Source organism: Convolutriloba macropyga, chromosome 1, assembly GCF_964194025.1.
Source record: "Convolutriloba macropyga chromosome 1, txConMacr16.3, whole genome shotgun sequence".
Taxonomy (NCBI): Eukaryota; Metazoa; Xenacoelomorpha; order Acoela; family Convolutidae; genus Convolutriloba; species Convolutriloba macropyga.
The window spans coordinates 75,390,528-75,409,024 of NC_134468.1; the positions used below are offsets into that span (position 1 = coordinate 75,390,528).

Consider the following 18,497-nt stretch of genomic DNA (forward strand, 5'->3'; position numbering starts at 1 on the left):
AAAACCACTAGATCAATTTTCTTTCATAGTTTCCCTTGCAGTAAAACATATTTTCGCTGATTATCTCTTGAGATATGAATTGAAAAAACCTTTCCTTTACATACAAGCTGTGATGAACCATTTTCAATGCATTAATGAGAAACACGAGGTTTGCATAATTGGATTCAATATATTTGAGCATTAATACGAACAAAATTTCAAACTCAATAGTATTTTGATTTGATTGAACTTTGCTTTCAATCAACTCTCGTTGTGATAAGAATATTTGTTCAACTCATAGATGAAAAATCATGTTAGCGCCCAATGACTACTACTAAGATCTGAAACAACGGCGGAGTTCTAAGATTAGACTGCCTTTTGTCAGCTCATTATCGGCGCCGTTTCTATAAAAGAATGTGGTGATGTAAGTTGATTTGTTGTAGAATTGCTGGAATCACAACCAAAGTTAAATGAAACAAATCCAAAGGGTTGCTACGGCTCTTTAGAAATTTATTAAAGGACTAAGCTTTGCCTTGGAGTTTGCAAAAAAAACTGAGTGTTAATATTATGAATAATTTAATGAAAAGTAGGTCAAATAGATGATCAAAAGTTAAATCACTAGGCTATTGATTGGTATAACTATCTCCAATCAAAGCTTTCAGATCCAATCAAATCAAAAAATTCTTGATTATGTCTTTTGAAAAAGTGTTTTAGTTTTGAAACAACGCGATCATCAACAGGTGTCTGTTTGCGTCCTTTTGTTTGGCCGAGACAAGTTTGTGAATTGTTTGTTGCATTGAAACAGTAGAATCCTTTTTCCTGACTGAACACAAATTTGTCAGTTGTGAAATAATTGCTCACATTCAGGAACTGTTCAATCTTTCTCAACTCAATTGAGGGATTGTTCTTTATCAAACTGTCTCCATCCACTATATGCAACTGATCTCGTGGGAAAAAGTGCAAAAATCGTTTCACGTGTTTGGCGTAAAGGCTTGGAGCTAAAAGTTCTGAAGTTGGGTCAATATTTCCGAAGCGATCCAACAGTTTCTGTTCGATTGTTCCTCCATACTTTCTCGAAACAGTTTCCTGAAAAAGACAAGGATTGAACGTTAGCTGTGACCAACTTGAGCTGGCAAAAAGCAACGAATACTAGTCACATTAGGGAATCATACAAAAAAATTTTATTCAGCAATCAAGCCTACCTGAGTGTGATCTGATATGGTGCGTTTGACGGGATCCCGCACAACCACGATGACCTTCAGCTTTGGATTCATCAGCCAAATCAGCCGGGTGAGACTCTCAAAATGGAAGTACTCAGGGGTCTTCTCAACTCTTATCTGGCCTCTTTTTGTCCGGGGTTCAAACTGGTTTACGTACCACCTGTACCCTCTCAGGTAGTTCCAAGGGTGGTTGAAGAACTTTATCTCTCCAGTGTTGAAGTTCATATCTGGATGGAATTTGAGAAATGATCTCAAAGCACCAGTTCCTGACTTTTTCACTCCAACCACTAAGGCGTCCGGAAGTCCCTCGTTAATCTAAAAAAATTAGAACCCAGTTATAACATGTGGCCCCAATTAAGGCAATACCCAAATTGTAAAAAAAATTCCATCCATGTGCATAACGCCGCAGAGGTATACCCAAATCGTCACGGGCAAATGTGCCTGATCTGTATATATATCTTGTTCGTTTTTCCTATGTTAATACACAATATTGCGAAAAAAAGATATTTTAAGCACAATCGGCCAAAATTGAAGAAAATTGCGCAACCAGTGCTCGCATAATTCTTCAAAGTTTGACCGCGGAATAGCGATTACGCTTTTCGCAGTCGGCGTAACTCTACTCCACACTAAACGTATCTAATTTTCGCACTGAAAGTATCTATAATCGCGCTAAACTTATCTATAATCCGCATTTGAGCCTAATTTAATGAGAGCCTTTTAGCATGTAAAAGTGGCTTAAAGCTTTATTACTCAATGCCAATTGAGTTCACAATACAAAGACCAATTTCGCTAATGTAATCCTATATAATTTTTAATAAAATACCATGTAGATGAAATAACCACAATGCTTTATTGTTTTGAATTGTAGGTAGTGGTATAGGGGGCAAAACACCACCTGGAAAATGCATCTGTTAATGACATCAAACAATCCCAAAGCTATATTTTAAAGAGATTTGTCAGAAACAAATATACTGTCTAGGATTTGATATTTTTTGATACCAAGAAATACTAAACACAGATTAAGAAAACTAGATTTTTAGTATTTTTTCAATCTAAAAAACAAAAGTGTTTTCTGTTAAAATTTCTTAACTTTTCTTGTTTGTCCATGGTCACTAAGACTCAGAAGAAGGTTTTTTCAATGAAAAAAAATCACATGTGAGTTAATTATTGTTTTTGCTTGATAATTTGCAATTAATGAGTGGTTTTCAATTGAATTTAATAAAAAAAAATTAAACTGAAACAAATCAAAGTTTTTTGAAGTCATTGACAGGTGTTTATTGACACTAACATAAAATAAAAAAAGTGAGCATTTTTAGTTAAAAAATGATATTTGAAATGATTACTATCTTTTCTTGTTTATTTCACGTAACAAGTGATTTACAATTGAATTTAACAATTAAATTGTTTTCAATTGCGTTGTTTCATTATATTATTGTTGGCAGGTGATAACTGACAAATAAACACTTAGATTAAACTGCAGGATTTCTTGGTAAGAAATCGTAAACGAAATAATACTGCTTTTTTCTTGATTATTTCAATTAATGAGTGATTTCAAATTGAGATCAGATATTGAAATTATTCAATTGAGGATACTCAATAATTTTTTTGCGCCTATTTACAGATTTACAGGTGTCTTCTGACAAGTGTCCATTAACAAGTGTCTATTAAATTTTTACTGAAAAATCCTTGTCTTCATCCTTAGCGATTAGTGATATATTGACTCCTCTGGATACTTTAAATAAGAAACTGTACCAGGGCTATGGCGATGAAATTATTTCTCTAGACGATTTAGGACATTTACGAAACTGAGGGATATTTTCGAAGGCTTTCCATTGAAATATGTTATTTGCTTTTTGGCTGGAAAATCCATTTTGAGGAATTATCAGGACAAAGCATTGGAGTGCGCAGCTCTTCAGGAACATTCAATTCAGAAATAATAATTTTAAATTTTGGTGGTACGAACGTAACTAAATTGTGAGGATTTACGCTACTATGTCCTCGAAACTAAAATTATTTTTTTAAAACCGTGACAATTTTGATATAAAACAGTATTTAAACTACAGATTTGATTTCTAATTGATTTCATTTGAACTTTTTGTTTCTATGTTTACTGCATTTTATTTGTCTCGCTTGTTTGGATGAGCGTGCTATTAGAGTTTTTAATTATTCCTATAAGGTTTATTGCTGTTTTTCTCGAACGACAACTCAAAACAAATAGCTACTCATACTTTTCCTTCATAGGCTTACTTTTGATTTTGAATAGTTCCAATAAATGTTGCGACATTTTCCCACTATGTGATTTTTTACTCAAACTTCAAATTTTTTTCTCTGCAAAATTAATTAGGTTTTCAAAATCTTTTAACTCTCAATTAACGAGCTTAAACCACTTTTACATGTTCTTTTATTAAAGCGCTAAACAACTTTTAAATTAAAATAGGCACTATTGTGGATTATAGGAACAAAAATGGATATCTAAATTAAGCCAAATAAATTCATAGGACTCATTTTCAGCTACTTTTCAGCACAAAAGTATCTCATTTTCCCAAAAACGGTGGAACCTCATTCGCGAAAACAGATACTAGTCGTGTCTGCATATTTTGCTGACTTTATGTATCTAATTTCCAATATTTTTTAACGAAAATTTTGGGTCAGACCTCTGCGGTGTTATGAGAGATGAATAACCATTTCGTGAAAATTACCTCAACATCTAAAAAAAAGTGTTACAATCAAAATTGATTGTATATTAATTTGTCGTTTTAATATGACATTTTTCGAGAGTCATCCACAAAAATTGCTTTATAATGAATGGTATTGAAAAGTTTTTGTAAAAGCAACGCAGAAAAAATCATATTTGCAAAAATATTTGCAATTGAAAAAAATTTTTCCTCGAAGGAACAAAAGCTTTTTGCTACCACCAGGAAAACTACCAAGAAACTATTAAGCTACTTTTCAGCTAGACATTATTTAACTAAAACCAGGTCAACTGGAGAGTTTCTCAGATGATATTATTGATAAAAAGAAACGGTACTGAAAAAAGTAACAATTTTCTGAGAATATTGTAGTGACCCCGACCAGGGAGGGACAGGCCATCAAGTGTTGTCAAACTTAGGTATTCAAAATTTAGAATCTGACTGGAACATGAATTCGCGCACCAGAAAATTGTATACAGAGCACAATTTTTTTAAATAGGTTGTCTAAAAAATTGAAAAATTATTTAACAACGCCATGCCAACTAACTTGCCTGGTATTTATAGTTCAATTACCAATTAGTTTCTGCAAACATTCAAGGGTGACTGCTAAAAAAGCTGAAACTTGACCTAATTTCGTTTCAGCTAATACTCATCAACCAACCCACTATAAAAAACTGTTTTCAGAATTTTTAAAAATACCGAGAATGAGATCAAAGATGAGAGAGAGAGAGAAGGCGATAAAGTGACATATGTTCTTTGGGAACCTGAAAACAGGCCAAAAATTTTCTCATATTGGCCAAAAATGAGAAAACATCCTAACTGGGATTCTTTTCAATTCTTTAAGCAGCAATATTAGGCTCAAATACTTTAAATTGACAATATAAACTTAATATTAAACTGAAAGAGAGTTGAGTTTCGGATAAGTCTGTAAGAAGAGTTACAAAATGTGTGAAATCTATAAGGCTGGTCATAGCGTCTTACACATAACATTCAATTACCATACCAAGAGCTTGAGATTCTTATTACGTATTCAAAAAAAGTATTGTCCTTCAAAAATAACCAAACGTTGTGCTTAATCAGCATGTGGATCAAAATAGTCTTTTAATTTACATTCAAACTGCTGAGCGTGAAATAAAAAAATTAAAAACTAGAATAGTAATATGAATACGTAAAAATTTCATCATGAAAGATACTTCACAAGTTAAAATGTTTCCCTCTCTCATGCACAAGTACAAGCGCACGCACACCCACATCTCACCCCAAACACGTAAAAACGCGCAAACATACGCCAGCATGCACGCACGTACATACACAAACCATACAAATACATACACACACACGTAAACAAAAACAAACAGACACGATCGCACGCACTTGCAAGAAACAAATCAACACACACACATACAAATCTAAACACATACACTCAACACACACAAACAAACACATGCAAACGCACACAAACACACACACACACACACACACACACACACAAACACACGCACCCACGCACTCACGTACACACACCAACTCTTACAAGCACAAGGACACACACACACACACACACACACACACAAACACAAACACACGCGCATGCACAAGTTTACACTCCTATACGCGCATACGAACAAAAACTCACAAAAATCTCACGCACACACACACACAAACACAGAAATGTAAACCAAAACACACAAACACCCACATGCACACCTGCACGTGTGGACGCGCAAAACCACACTCAGACACGCACGCACACGTACTCACACACACGCGAGGACAAATACAAACACGCAAACTCAAACAAAAACACACAGACACCCACTTGCAAACTCGCACGTGGAGACGCGCACAAGCACACATATAGACGCACAAACACACGCAAAAACAAACACAAAAATTCACACGCACACACGTAAACACACACATACACACACACACACACGCACAAAAACGCACGCACGCACGCTATTATGCCACACCTACACATAAACACACTGGCGCCAAAGCACGCACACACAAACACACAAAAACAGAGAAAAAAGGAAAACGCATATACAAACACAAACACACACGTACAAGTGCTGAAAAACGCACAAAAACCAACAAACACAAAAACACGCATGCACATGCAGAAACACACTTACACATGCGCACACAAACCGCAATCACACAAAATACGCACTTAAACAGCGTCAGCACGCACGCCCGTACCTTTACAGTCAAGCACGCACAACTACGCACAAACACACACACACAAACACCTACTCACACACACAAACACGCACACAAGAGCAAGCAAACTCACACACACATGACTACTAGTTCCTGTATAATATATGTTTTATAAGTTTTCAAAACAACAACAAATCTTAAAGAGACAAAATTATTGCTTATGAGAGAACCAAAAATCTAAACGCAAAAATTCTAAAGGATAGCAAAAAGGGTAGTAAAAAACGCAATTATTTTTTTCTGTTTTTTAGGTATAGACACAAACCACCCCCAAAGAAACAAACACGCAACTACAAACACGCGCAGACACGAATCCACACACACACATACAAACACACACGCACTTACACACAAACATACAAAAAAAATACACGCACACGCATTTTCACATACACAAAAACACAAACAGACTCACAGGTTTGTGCACAAAGTAACAAATACACGCACGCAAAACCAAGCAAACAACAAACACAGGCGCACACAAGCACACAAAAACTCACAAAAACTTACACAAACAAAAACAACACAAAGAAAGACGCATCCAAACGCCAGCTCGCGTACGCACAACCAATCAAACAAAAATGCCTGCGGGCACAAACACACAAACAAGAAAACACAAGTACACAAACGAAAGCACGCTCACACAAACATACACATGCAGAGATGAACATAAACACACCAGCGCATTCGCATAAAAAGCACACAAGCGAAGAAACTTAAACACCACGCAAGGAAGGAAGCACACATGTTTACATGCGTACACATGCAGACGCCCAAAAACCCAAAAAACAAACACGCAAACACTCACACACACAAGCGCGCACACACACGCGCGCACGTAAACACACACACATACACGTACACTAACGCGCACTCAAAAACACGGGCACACACAAACAGAAAGAAAAACGCTCACGCAGACATGTAAACAAACACGAGCGCTTAAGTAAACATTCAGCCACAATCAAACTCCGGCGCCCACGCACAAACACACACAAACACGCTTACATCAAAAATAAACGCAAAAACACCCACACACACTTACACGCGCGCACACGCGAACCCAACTCCACTTCACGAATTCACAAATAGTTACGAATATGCGACCCCCTCACACACACAAACATACGGGCTAACCCACAAACACAATAACACAAACACACAATCCAATCGCGCAAGCGGAAAGACAATTTTTCACACGGAACCCCAACACACCCAAACCCACAGGTACACACATGCACAAACGCACACGAGCAAACCCCCACCCCACAAACACATCCACAAACACAAAGACACTTACACAAACAAAAAAACACAAACTAACGCACACCACACAACCACGAAGTCGAAAGCATACTTAACTGCCTCCACACGCATCCCCTCCCGCACACATACACGAACATGCACGCGCGCACACACACGTACACACCAGCACGCGGAGACGCGCACAAGCACATACACAGACGCACACACGCACCCACACACACACACGCAAAAACAAACAAACACGAATACTCGCACACGCGTGAACAGACACAATCAAACAAATAAACACACTTATACACACGTGCAAACACACAAACACAAACATACACCCATTCACAAACACAAAAACGCACGCACGCACCCTCGTACGCCATACCTACACATACATGACTTGTCGCGCCCGCACGCACAGTTGCAAACAGGCACACACATAAAAAAACGCACACGCAAACACAAACACACACGCACAAGAGCCCAAAAACGCACAAAAACACTTAAAACACAAACACGGGCACGCACATGCAGACACACACGCACGCATGCACACAAACACACTTGCAAACGCGCACACGCAAGTACCGTACACAAAATACGCATTTAAATAACATCTTAACAGACGCTCGTACATTTGCACGCACGCACGTGCAACCACACGCCAACAAGTACACAAACTCCTACACTCAAACAAACACACACACACACACAAGAGCACGCACACGCACACACATACATACCACCTCAAAGACAATATACAATTTCTAAGTAAGAGTCAAAACTAATGCTTATATTAAAGCCAGTTTTTTAAACGCAAAAATTCAAAAAGATGAATGGATAGTTGTAAGCGCAATGAATAGTTTCTGGTTTTTAAGGTATAGACACAAACAACTCCAAAGAAACAAACACGCACCTGCACACACTCGCACACACGAACCCACAAACACACATATACAAACACATACGCACTTACAAACACACAAACACAAAGAAACACACGCACATTCATATGTACTTACACAAAAAACAAAAAGACACACAGGTTTGAGCACTGACTAATACATACACGCACGCAAAAACAAGCAAACAACAAACACACACGCACACAAGGACACAAATACTCACACAGATTTACACAATCAAAAGCAAGGCAAAAGAAGGCGCAGTCAAACGCGAACTCGCAGACGCACAAACAATCAAACAAAATTGCGCGTGCGCGCATAAATACACACAAACAGAAAAACGCAAGTATAAAAACGAAAGCACGCATGCGCACGCACACAAAAACATACAGCTGCAGAGACAATCATGAACCCACAAGCCCATGCGCGTAAAAAGCAAACAGGGGAACAAACGCAGTCCCAACACAATCAAGGAAACACACACACAAACTCTTACATGCATTCATTTGCAGACCCCCCACAATCACACACGCAAATACGCACATACACAAGCATGTACACACACACGCACGCATACGCTTTTCCCAACCCCAAAGACACATAAGCACGTACACTTGCACAGCAACCTCACACATGCAAAAACACACTCACACGCGCACCTAAACACAAACACACACATACAAGTACACAAACAAACACGCACACATCAAACACAAACACACACACACACCCTTACACGCGTCCAAACGCCAAAACCCCTGAAATTACACACGCACAATTACGTACACAGAAACCCCCCAAACACACAGACACACAAGCATACACATACAAGACCACGCAGCCCCACAAACACACTGGCACACACACAAACACAAAATCACAAACTCACGCACACCAAACAATCACACAATCGCAAACAAAATTAACCGCCTTTACACGCTACCCAATCCTCCAGACACACACGCACATGCGTACGCAAGCACACACGCACACACCAGCACGCAGGCACACCCACACACACACTTACACCCTTTACACGCACCACCACCCTCCTTGCCACCCATACACATGCGTGCACACACATGCACAAGAGCACACTCACACATCGACACCCACACACATACACACACATACACACGAACACACACACGCACACATGGACTCATACAGACAGACACAGGCACATATAGAAACACACAAAGAAAAAAACAAACACGCACAAGCACTGACATGGACAAACACAGACACGCTCTCCCGCGCCTACCCACAAACACAAACAAACATGCACTCATCAAACATAAACGCACACACCACACACTTACACGCGTCCATACACACACACACCCAAATATGTACATGCAACCCTCCCCCACACACAAAAATAAACGGGAACATCCAAAAACACAAAAAAAATCACTAGTACATCACATTATCAGGAAGGCAAAAAGACGATTACACGCTTTCACACGCAATCCAAATCCCCCCAATTACACACACATACACATACGCGCTCAAGCAACCACCAACAAACGCACACAAACACACGGTTACACACAAAAACACAAAAACACAAACACACACACACCACACAACCACTAAAGCGCAAACACACTTAACCCCATTCACACGCACTCCCTCCCACCCACACACACGCATATGCGCGCGTACACACGCACTCACACAGAAGCACGCAAACGCACACACTTATACGCTTTCACACGCAACCCCACCCCTCCCACACATACACATACACGCACACACTTGCACACGAGCACACTCACCCACTAATACACACACACGGGCAAACATACTCAATATACGAACACACATGTACGGAAGCACATGAACACACACTTACACGCAACGACCCATAACAACCACATACTCACGCGCGAATAAACATGCACAACCACACACGCAAAAAAACACTAACACGAAGAGACGCACGCGCACACACACACACACGCGTTCGCACAAACACTCAAACACAGTTACACACAAAAACAAACAAACACGCACGCATGCACACACTCACGCACACAAACACACACTCACACACACAAACACACATACGCACACAAATGCAAACACACGCGCACGCACGTGCACAGACATACACGCGCTCTCACGCCAACACACAAACACACACTCATACACTGACACACACAAAAACGCACACACACACACTCACACAAGCACGTACGCACACACATACACACAACCGCCTGCACAAAAAGACATAAACCACAAACACGCACGTGCGCCACCACAAAAACAGCACTTACACGCAACCCCCCCCCCCTCAATACACACAAACAATCACGCGCACACATAAACAGGCACAAACACAGGCAAAAAAAAACACACACACACGCGCGCACAAACACTCAAACACAATCACACACTCATACACACTCACGCGCACCCACACACACCCACACACACCCACTCACACACACACACACACACACACACACACACACACGCACACACACACACACACACTCACACACACACACACACACACACACACATAAACACACACACGCACACGCATGCAGACACGCACGCACGCACGTGCACACACACATACACGCGCACACACGCCCACACACAATCACACACTCACACACGCTCACACAAACACACACACACGCACACGCTTGCAGACAAACATGCACGCACGTGCACACACATACACGCTCACACACACCCACACACAAACACACACTCACACACGCTCACACAAACACACACACACACACACGCACACACACGCACACGCTTGCAGACAAACATGCACGCACGTGCACACACATACACGCTCACACACACCCACACACACACACACAAACACACACTCACACACGTTCACACAAACACCCAACCACACAACACACACATACGCACACAAACCTCCCCCCCCCCCTCCCTCTCACACACACACTCATACAAAACAGAAACACTAACACACATACACACATTTGTAAGCATAAAGGTTTTTAGATTAACTTGACTCACATATTGCGTGCGGTGCCAACAGGTGTAATAGTAACTGAACAGCAGACACGTGAATAATAATAACGGCAGACCTTGAGAATTTCTGCAACGCATGAGTCGCAAATCAAAAACACAATGAATTGTTTGAATAATTGAAAATTCAGTTTTTTGTGGTGAATTATTTGCAGGGAAATAAAAATAGGTAAAGGAGAACATCGTCAACTTTGAAGTTTTTTTAAACCTAAGTTGAATCAATCGACAAATGTCTTACTTGAGTTTTGCAAACAAATGAACAAAATTAATGATAAATAGTTTTCATTCTAGCCATTTTACACTAGACAAGGAAGGACAAAGGACTGGATGTTGGAGTCAAACCATCTGGTGCACGCCGAAATTTCAACAAACTAGGATTTATCGATTTCATTTGCATGTTACCGAGAAAACGCACAACCTGAAACGCAATTTTTAATCTAGTTCATGTCAAATGGGAGGGGGAGGGGGAGGGGGTATATAAAAATATACCTATGTATAAAAATTATGTAAAGCTTATTTTCGTAGAGTTTTTTATTTCTTAAGACGTAGCTATTTCTTGAACGCTTGGGCAAATATATGCCGGATATTAAAAATTACATAGGATGTATTTATGTATAAAAAATATAGATATCCTATTTTCATTGATTTCTGAAAGATGCACATAAATAATAATTCCGCTTGAGTGAACATGTGCCAGTTGCTGAAAAATATACAATTCAACTAAATCCATTCTTCCTGAATACAGACCCCATCCCCAATGAAGAATTAGCAGGATCTATAACACCAACTTTTTACAAACTCGTATGACAAAAAATGTATTTTAAAACTTTCTTTGTTTTTTTCCATTTCCTACACACTTCTAGAAATTGTAACAAAAATTTTATCGAAGATTACCTAATTTATTGAAAATTACCTCATTTTACTCATTTTTTTTTTCAAAAATTATCAAAAGTTACCAAATTCTGACAAAAATTTTGACTCAAGTTTACTTACAAAATATTCAATTGTTACCCAAATTTACAAAAAAATTTTAACCTAACTTGCCAAAAATATCTCCAAATTAAAAAAAATTTTGATTTAAATTACTCAAAATCTTTTTTAATGCAATTTGATCCAAATTTTATCATAATTGGGCCCAACTTTTTGCAAAAATTAACCAATATTGGCCCATTTTATCAAAAAACCGCAAAACATTACCAAATTTTTTTTTTAAATCAATTTAAGTTAACAACATTTTATTAAATTTTTACCCAATTGTGAACAATTTTTTAACAAATTTTACCAAATTTGAAGATTTTTTTTGCAATTTTTTTAAATTTGCGATAACTTTGCTCAATGTTTGGCCAGAAATGACCAGAATTTCAAGGTAATTATTGCCCGAATTGTACCAAAAAAGAAAAACGCCCAACTTTTACTCAAATACAATCTGAATTGGACCTAATTTACCCATTACGTTCCGGTTTCTTGAAAAATTTTACTCTTATCTGAAAATTAAACAAACTTAGTTTCTAACATCTTATTTATAACGATTAAACTTATGAAGGGATCCGAATAATTGTAACAATTGCGTCATAATCAAATCAAAATTATGTTGGATCTACATATTTCAGCTGTCAAGTTAACTAGGATGATTGGATCAACTTTTAAAATTTATCACAGACATCAGACTGTTTAAAATTTTTTGACTTGAATTCTTTCTAAACAAAAATATAATAAACAACCCAACCACTTTTAAGAATTAAACCCATCTTATTAAAAGTGATCAAAATTTTAATCAATTTTACAAACATTTATATAATTTTTACACAATTTCATAATATATTTAACTCACTTTTCAAACAAATTACCCAACTTCGCCCTTTTTTCAAGAGTTTTTCCTTTTTCAACCAATATCTTTTCCATTTTAACCCAGTGTAACACAAAATTTTCCCGAAAATCATTCAACTTTATCAGCAAATTAGCTCAGTGCTTTCTCATTTTTGCACAATTTTACTCAAACGATGCAAACAAAGTTTTCTCGAACTTACGGAAAAGCACGAAAATTTTACTCAAATTAAACCAAACTGAATAAAAGATGACTCACAATTTTTTTGTCAAAAATAACCTATTTCTCACCATTTTTTCCCAATTTACATAATATTTTCCTAATCCACTTATTTTTTGAGATCCATCTGAAAAGTTATCGAATTTTTTCAGTATTAATGAGAGAAAAATTCAAGAAGCATTTCAAAACCGCCATTTTGCTTCATAAAAAATGTTTCATTTTATGTCTAATTCATTTGTCACTGCTCCGTCAAAAACAACTTTTCAACCGGGGGTCAGGATTGTTTTCAGACTGTTTCAATCCAATGTCAGAAACTTTTTAAAAATTATGACAAAAAAATCATCGCGTGCGTCAATTAGATTGAAATAGCTGATAGTGTGGATAGCTAGTTTTTTACAAACATGATGCTAACTAGTAATTGAGAAGAAACATGAAAAATTGTCAGTTTTTTGTTTATAGACGTGTACGGTTCCAATTTTGTTTTTTGACATCAACATTTTTCCATATAAAGAAATATAAAAAACCGACTTTTGAGTTTGAGACATTTGTATTTAACCGACGCTATGAAAACCACCGGGAAATACCAAATACCGGATAAAATTTGGGAGACCTTGACAAATTTGCTTTCCTATCTTCTGCTCAATGACATCAACGCAAAATTTTGCCCTCGTAGCCTTGAAAATGGGCAAATTTAGAAAGACAATATTTGATTTGCTTTAGTTAACTTATATAAGTTAGTTGGAATTATAAATCTTGGTAGTTTACATATTGGGTTTCAGTTGCAAAGCAGTTTTTTTTTCATTTTAGGTATTATAAATTTCTACACCAGAGGTGTACAATTTTCTATAATCAGGTGACCAAGACAACCTGCAGAATATGTATTTTTTTTTCTGATAGAGATTACAGTCCGACATCATAAATCAAATTGGCTACTGTTTCACTGCAAAAAAAACAAAACTTTCTCAAATATACAAGCACCATTTAATTGTTCTAGAAGAGAAAGACTGCTGTATTAGCCTACTCTAATTCGGAGACCTTGAAATTAATCCGCGTTCGGTTTTTAAAAATTTTATGCTAGACGTTCCAAAAATATGTTTTTATTGGTTTCATTTGCAGAAGTTTACGAAAAAATCTTGAATCGTTGAGCTATTTACTTAGATTTTGTGGCAGAAAACGATCGTAGAACAGACAAAAATGAGTTGATGTTGAAGTAAATAAACAAAAATTACTTATCAATTAAAGTATCAATTTTTTTCTGGAGAACATCGTTCTTTCAGTTGATAAAGTGGTAAGTATAAAAAGTTAATAATTGACAAACAATAATTATCTATACTATATAAAAACTTTTGGTAACTTAAAATATAATATTTGAGTTTTCAGTTTTAACAAAATTGCTCGGAAAATTTTCTTTAACCATTTAACTTGAAAGTCAAACACAGTAATTGACTCACTGTTTGAATAGCGGATCTTTGATTGAGTATGCAATGACTGACTCAGAAGATGTAACAATAGGCAAAATAGTGCCCTGGCTAGTTACCTCCTACCACCATTCTGTTTTCTTGTCATAAAACAGGCCAAGCAAGCAGAAAATTGAACCCATAAAAACTAAAATTTGACAAAGCAAAAAATCAAAAACACAATTATCCGAAAATTTTTTTCAAAGTCGACTGAGTAACTATGCCAAAGAAATGCTCGCTATTTTTGTAAACAACCTCAAAGGCCTTAAAATGGCAATTGATTTTTAACGTCATTTTTTGTGCTAACTGATATAATATAAAAACCATTAGCCCTTTAAATACACTAAAAAAAACTTATTCAGTAATTAATCAATAAAGAAATGGAGAATAATCACCGACCTAAGAAACTGATTAAAATCAACCAGCAGTAAAATAAAATAAAATTCAAACGCATAGTTTACGTAGTTCACTCCTACGGCAACAGAATTGATATCTGAGAAAAAGTGCAAGTTTTCTCATTTACAATTTTTTGTTAGTTAATTACCCTAGTAAAACAAAACATAATGGTCTATAAAACAAAAAAAATACATGCTCAAATTTTAAACGTTGGCACAGAACTTCTGAAGTGCTGCAACAGGTCACAATTTTTAGCGTTAAAAAACCAAAGGGACTGGATTATATTCCTGTAAAAGCTTTGAAAGGTGGGCTATTTGTATTGAAAACTACAATAACACTCAATTTTCAATAGTCAAATCATTGATGAGCAAAAATGGTCGGAGGACGAAGAAGCAAAAAAGTTTTCGGTTGTCCGATCTACAAAACAGCCGACCTTGAACTCCTTGAAACTAATCGGTCCCTGTAAATGAATCCTATCTTTCAAAAATAAAGAATTACTTAGAGCACCGAACGCCTTGATTGAAACAATGTTTTATCGAATGCGCACTTTGACTTCCATAGTTTTTCATGTGCCGAATTAATGGATCGTTCCAAAGTTTTCGTTTCAAGCAATCATCAAGTCATGGAAACGAAAGTAGAATCTTATTTGTTTCAATAAAACAGCTCCTATTATCCTAGTATCTAACATATGTTCCGAAAACAGCCGGCAGAAATTAGAAAATACAATGTAGAACCTAACTTGAAATTCTGGTAAAAAGGAGTTTTTCGGGGAACTGTAATTGAAGATTTGTTACTTATACAATATTGACCTATAATTGAACTGTGAGGAATAACTTTTGTATTGGTTCCGTATGCAGATGAAACTAAAATTTTTAGTTTAAGTTAAGTTTTTAGTTTAAACTAAAATTTTTAGTTTAAGTCAAATTACCTTAAGTGACATGCTACTTAAGGTATCAAAAAAACCTTGCGAAATCATTTGAAGAACTCGTTTGAGCTCAACAGATTGAACTTAAGTAAATTATCCAAAAACAAATTGGCTATTCTCTGTGAAGCAATAAAAAATAAAATTGGAAATGAAAGCTTTTTTTTTAGGGGAATGCAATGTAAATGGGAGGCAGAAAATGTCCTTGAGTCAATTTATATTTGCACCTAACAAATCAAAATAGGAATTATACTACAAAAATTGGCGACTACACTTCATTCTGCATAACACTAAAACTCAATATGTCGAAATAAATTTGCATTATTGCAGAATTGATCCAGTTTCGCGTACCAAAAAGTACTTTTGAGTCTAATTTACCCATTAAAAAACAACTGATTTGAGTTGTGGGTGTGAGCAAGCAAGAATGGCAGCTGTTTTAGTGATAAAGTGCTGGCGAAACAAGTTGATATTTAATCATCTATTCTTTCTCTCCGCGATGAACAGCATGTATTATTGATTTTCACCAGAGTTTATTCATGAGCCAAGTAAAAATTTAAAGCGACAAATTGTGAGATAAAAGCAACCAAAATCAATACAGAGCTTGACTTATTTTAAAAAGGAAATTATTGCGGCTGAAAATAAATTTTATGGCTAGCACAAGTTGTGGTCTAATTGTTAGGCACAACAGGACTTAGCTGGATACAAATTTTTCCGGTCTAGCAATGATGTATTATAATTACACATTATTTTAAACCAATACATGCTAGATGATCAATTCAACAATTTCCATATGATAATGTTGCGCACAAATTTGTCGTGTCGCAAATTGATATTTTACACTTATCTATACGATTAAGTGTTAAATGACCAAAATGAGAATAAATTTTTTTTGCTTAAATAACCAACACAAAAGCGGTCAAAGCTCTCATATGAATTGGTTTACATTTTTGTAATAATTTTTCATTCAATGTTAATATTTTCTGAAGGTAGACAAACTAAACTTTTAATGTCAACAATTCTGAAGCTCCGACATTTCCATAGATTTTGGTTATTTTTTTAAAAATTAAACCCACTCTCAAAACAAAAAAATGGCGTAAGCAACCTAAAAGTGGTTTACCAACCATAATTAAGAATTTCTTCATTCAAAAGAAGCAAAAATATAACACAAAATAAAACAAGAATTATTGAAAATTATTTGTGACATTTAAACGGCTTCATTCTGCATAAATCCTAGATAAATCCCAAAACCAAAATCAGAATTTTTTAAAGCTAAAAAAGATGTTTTATAAATAATTAATTTTTTGGAGTATTTTTTATATATTAAATGAAATCTAAATTCAAATAACGTTTACAAGTTCTACAAAATCTGTTTTTTGTTGTTTAAAAAGGGCAATAACTTAATTTTAGTGTATTTCAAAAATTAAAGGAAAGAAACTACACAAAGATAACCTAAAACCTCTCATAAAACGAAAGCAGAATTGCAAGTCAATAGAACTTTATTAATCCCAACGCCCAAACAAATAGAAAACGATAGCTATCCTTAAAAAGATTGAAAAATGACTGCTAATTTTATTTTCTTCTATATATTCAAAACAGCGTGTTTTAGACAATATTTATTGTAAAACCAAAAAAATTAAAACTATGTAACTCCGAGGTTTAACACAAAAAACTTATAAGCCACAAAACATAATGAACTGTATATAAAAGCCCAGCAAACAAGCTCAAAAACGCAACAAATGTTGGGACAAATTTTGGTGATTGTAGTTTAATACGACAAAATTATGCAGCTAAAAACTAAAGAAAACGCTATGAACTTATTTAAACCCTCAAGAAAATCAATGCGCGGTGCGCACGATTAAGAGAACACCCAAGCCTGCTCAGAAGCATCAGCGGAATTTTATGCCATCAGACAATCTCTGCTTATCGTGTTTTTACGACCTTATTTGTTACCAAGCCGAACAGATTTTACTAACAAGCAAAAAATAGTCAACTTTTAAAAATGTAATTTTTTTAAATATACAACTTTCAAAATTACAATTGAATTGCAAAATTTTTCATGAGTGTGTCTTTTCGGATTTTAAAATTTTCTCAACTTTTCACTTCTAAAAACAAAACGTCAAAATTGAAATGAAACTAGTTTGTCGAATAATTGAAATTACTAATTTTTTAAATTGACACCATGCATCACTCCTTTGTTGTAACTGATAATATGCGAAAAATGGACGACATGGAGAATTTTCCGAAAAATTTAAATTTTTATCTGTCTTTGGGTAAAAAAATAAACAAATTGATTTTGACGCAAATCTCAAAAATATAATTGAAAACTAATGAGCATATTGTAGAAGTGGAAATACTGAATGTACACCTC

General features: G+C 36.0%; 1 protein-coding gene across 3 annotated transcripts; it reads right to left on the reverse strand.

Moving 5' to 3' along the window:
* Nucleotides 1–554: 554 nt before the first annotated feature.
* LOC142351576 (heparan sulfate glucosamine 3-O-sulfotransferase 1-like) lies at nt 555–16,740 on the reverse strand. 3 transcript variants are annotated; one of them, XM_075403685.1, is made up of 4 exons: nt 16,481–16,740; nt 11,299–11,518; nt 1,182–1,514; nt 555–1,065 (listed from the first exon to the last, which is right to left on the reverse strand). In XM_075403685.1, the coding sequence occupies exons 2-4, from the start codon at nt 11,491–11,493 to the stop codon at nt 619–621; spliced, it is 975 nt and encodes a 324-aa protein (XP_075259800.1). In that variant the 5' UTR covers nt 11,494–11,518; nt 16,481–16,740; the 3' UTR covers nt 555–618. The 3 variants fall into 3 exon arrangements, with proteins under 3 accessions (XP_075259800.1, XP_075259819.1, XP_075259808.1); XM_075403704.1 differs by lacking the exon at nt 16,481–16,740 and adding an exon at nt 16,383–16,466; XM_075403693.1 differs by lacking the exon at nt 16,481–16,740 and adding an exon at nt 16,357–16,401.
* Nucleotides 16,741–18,497: the final 1,757 nt, after the last annotated feature.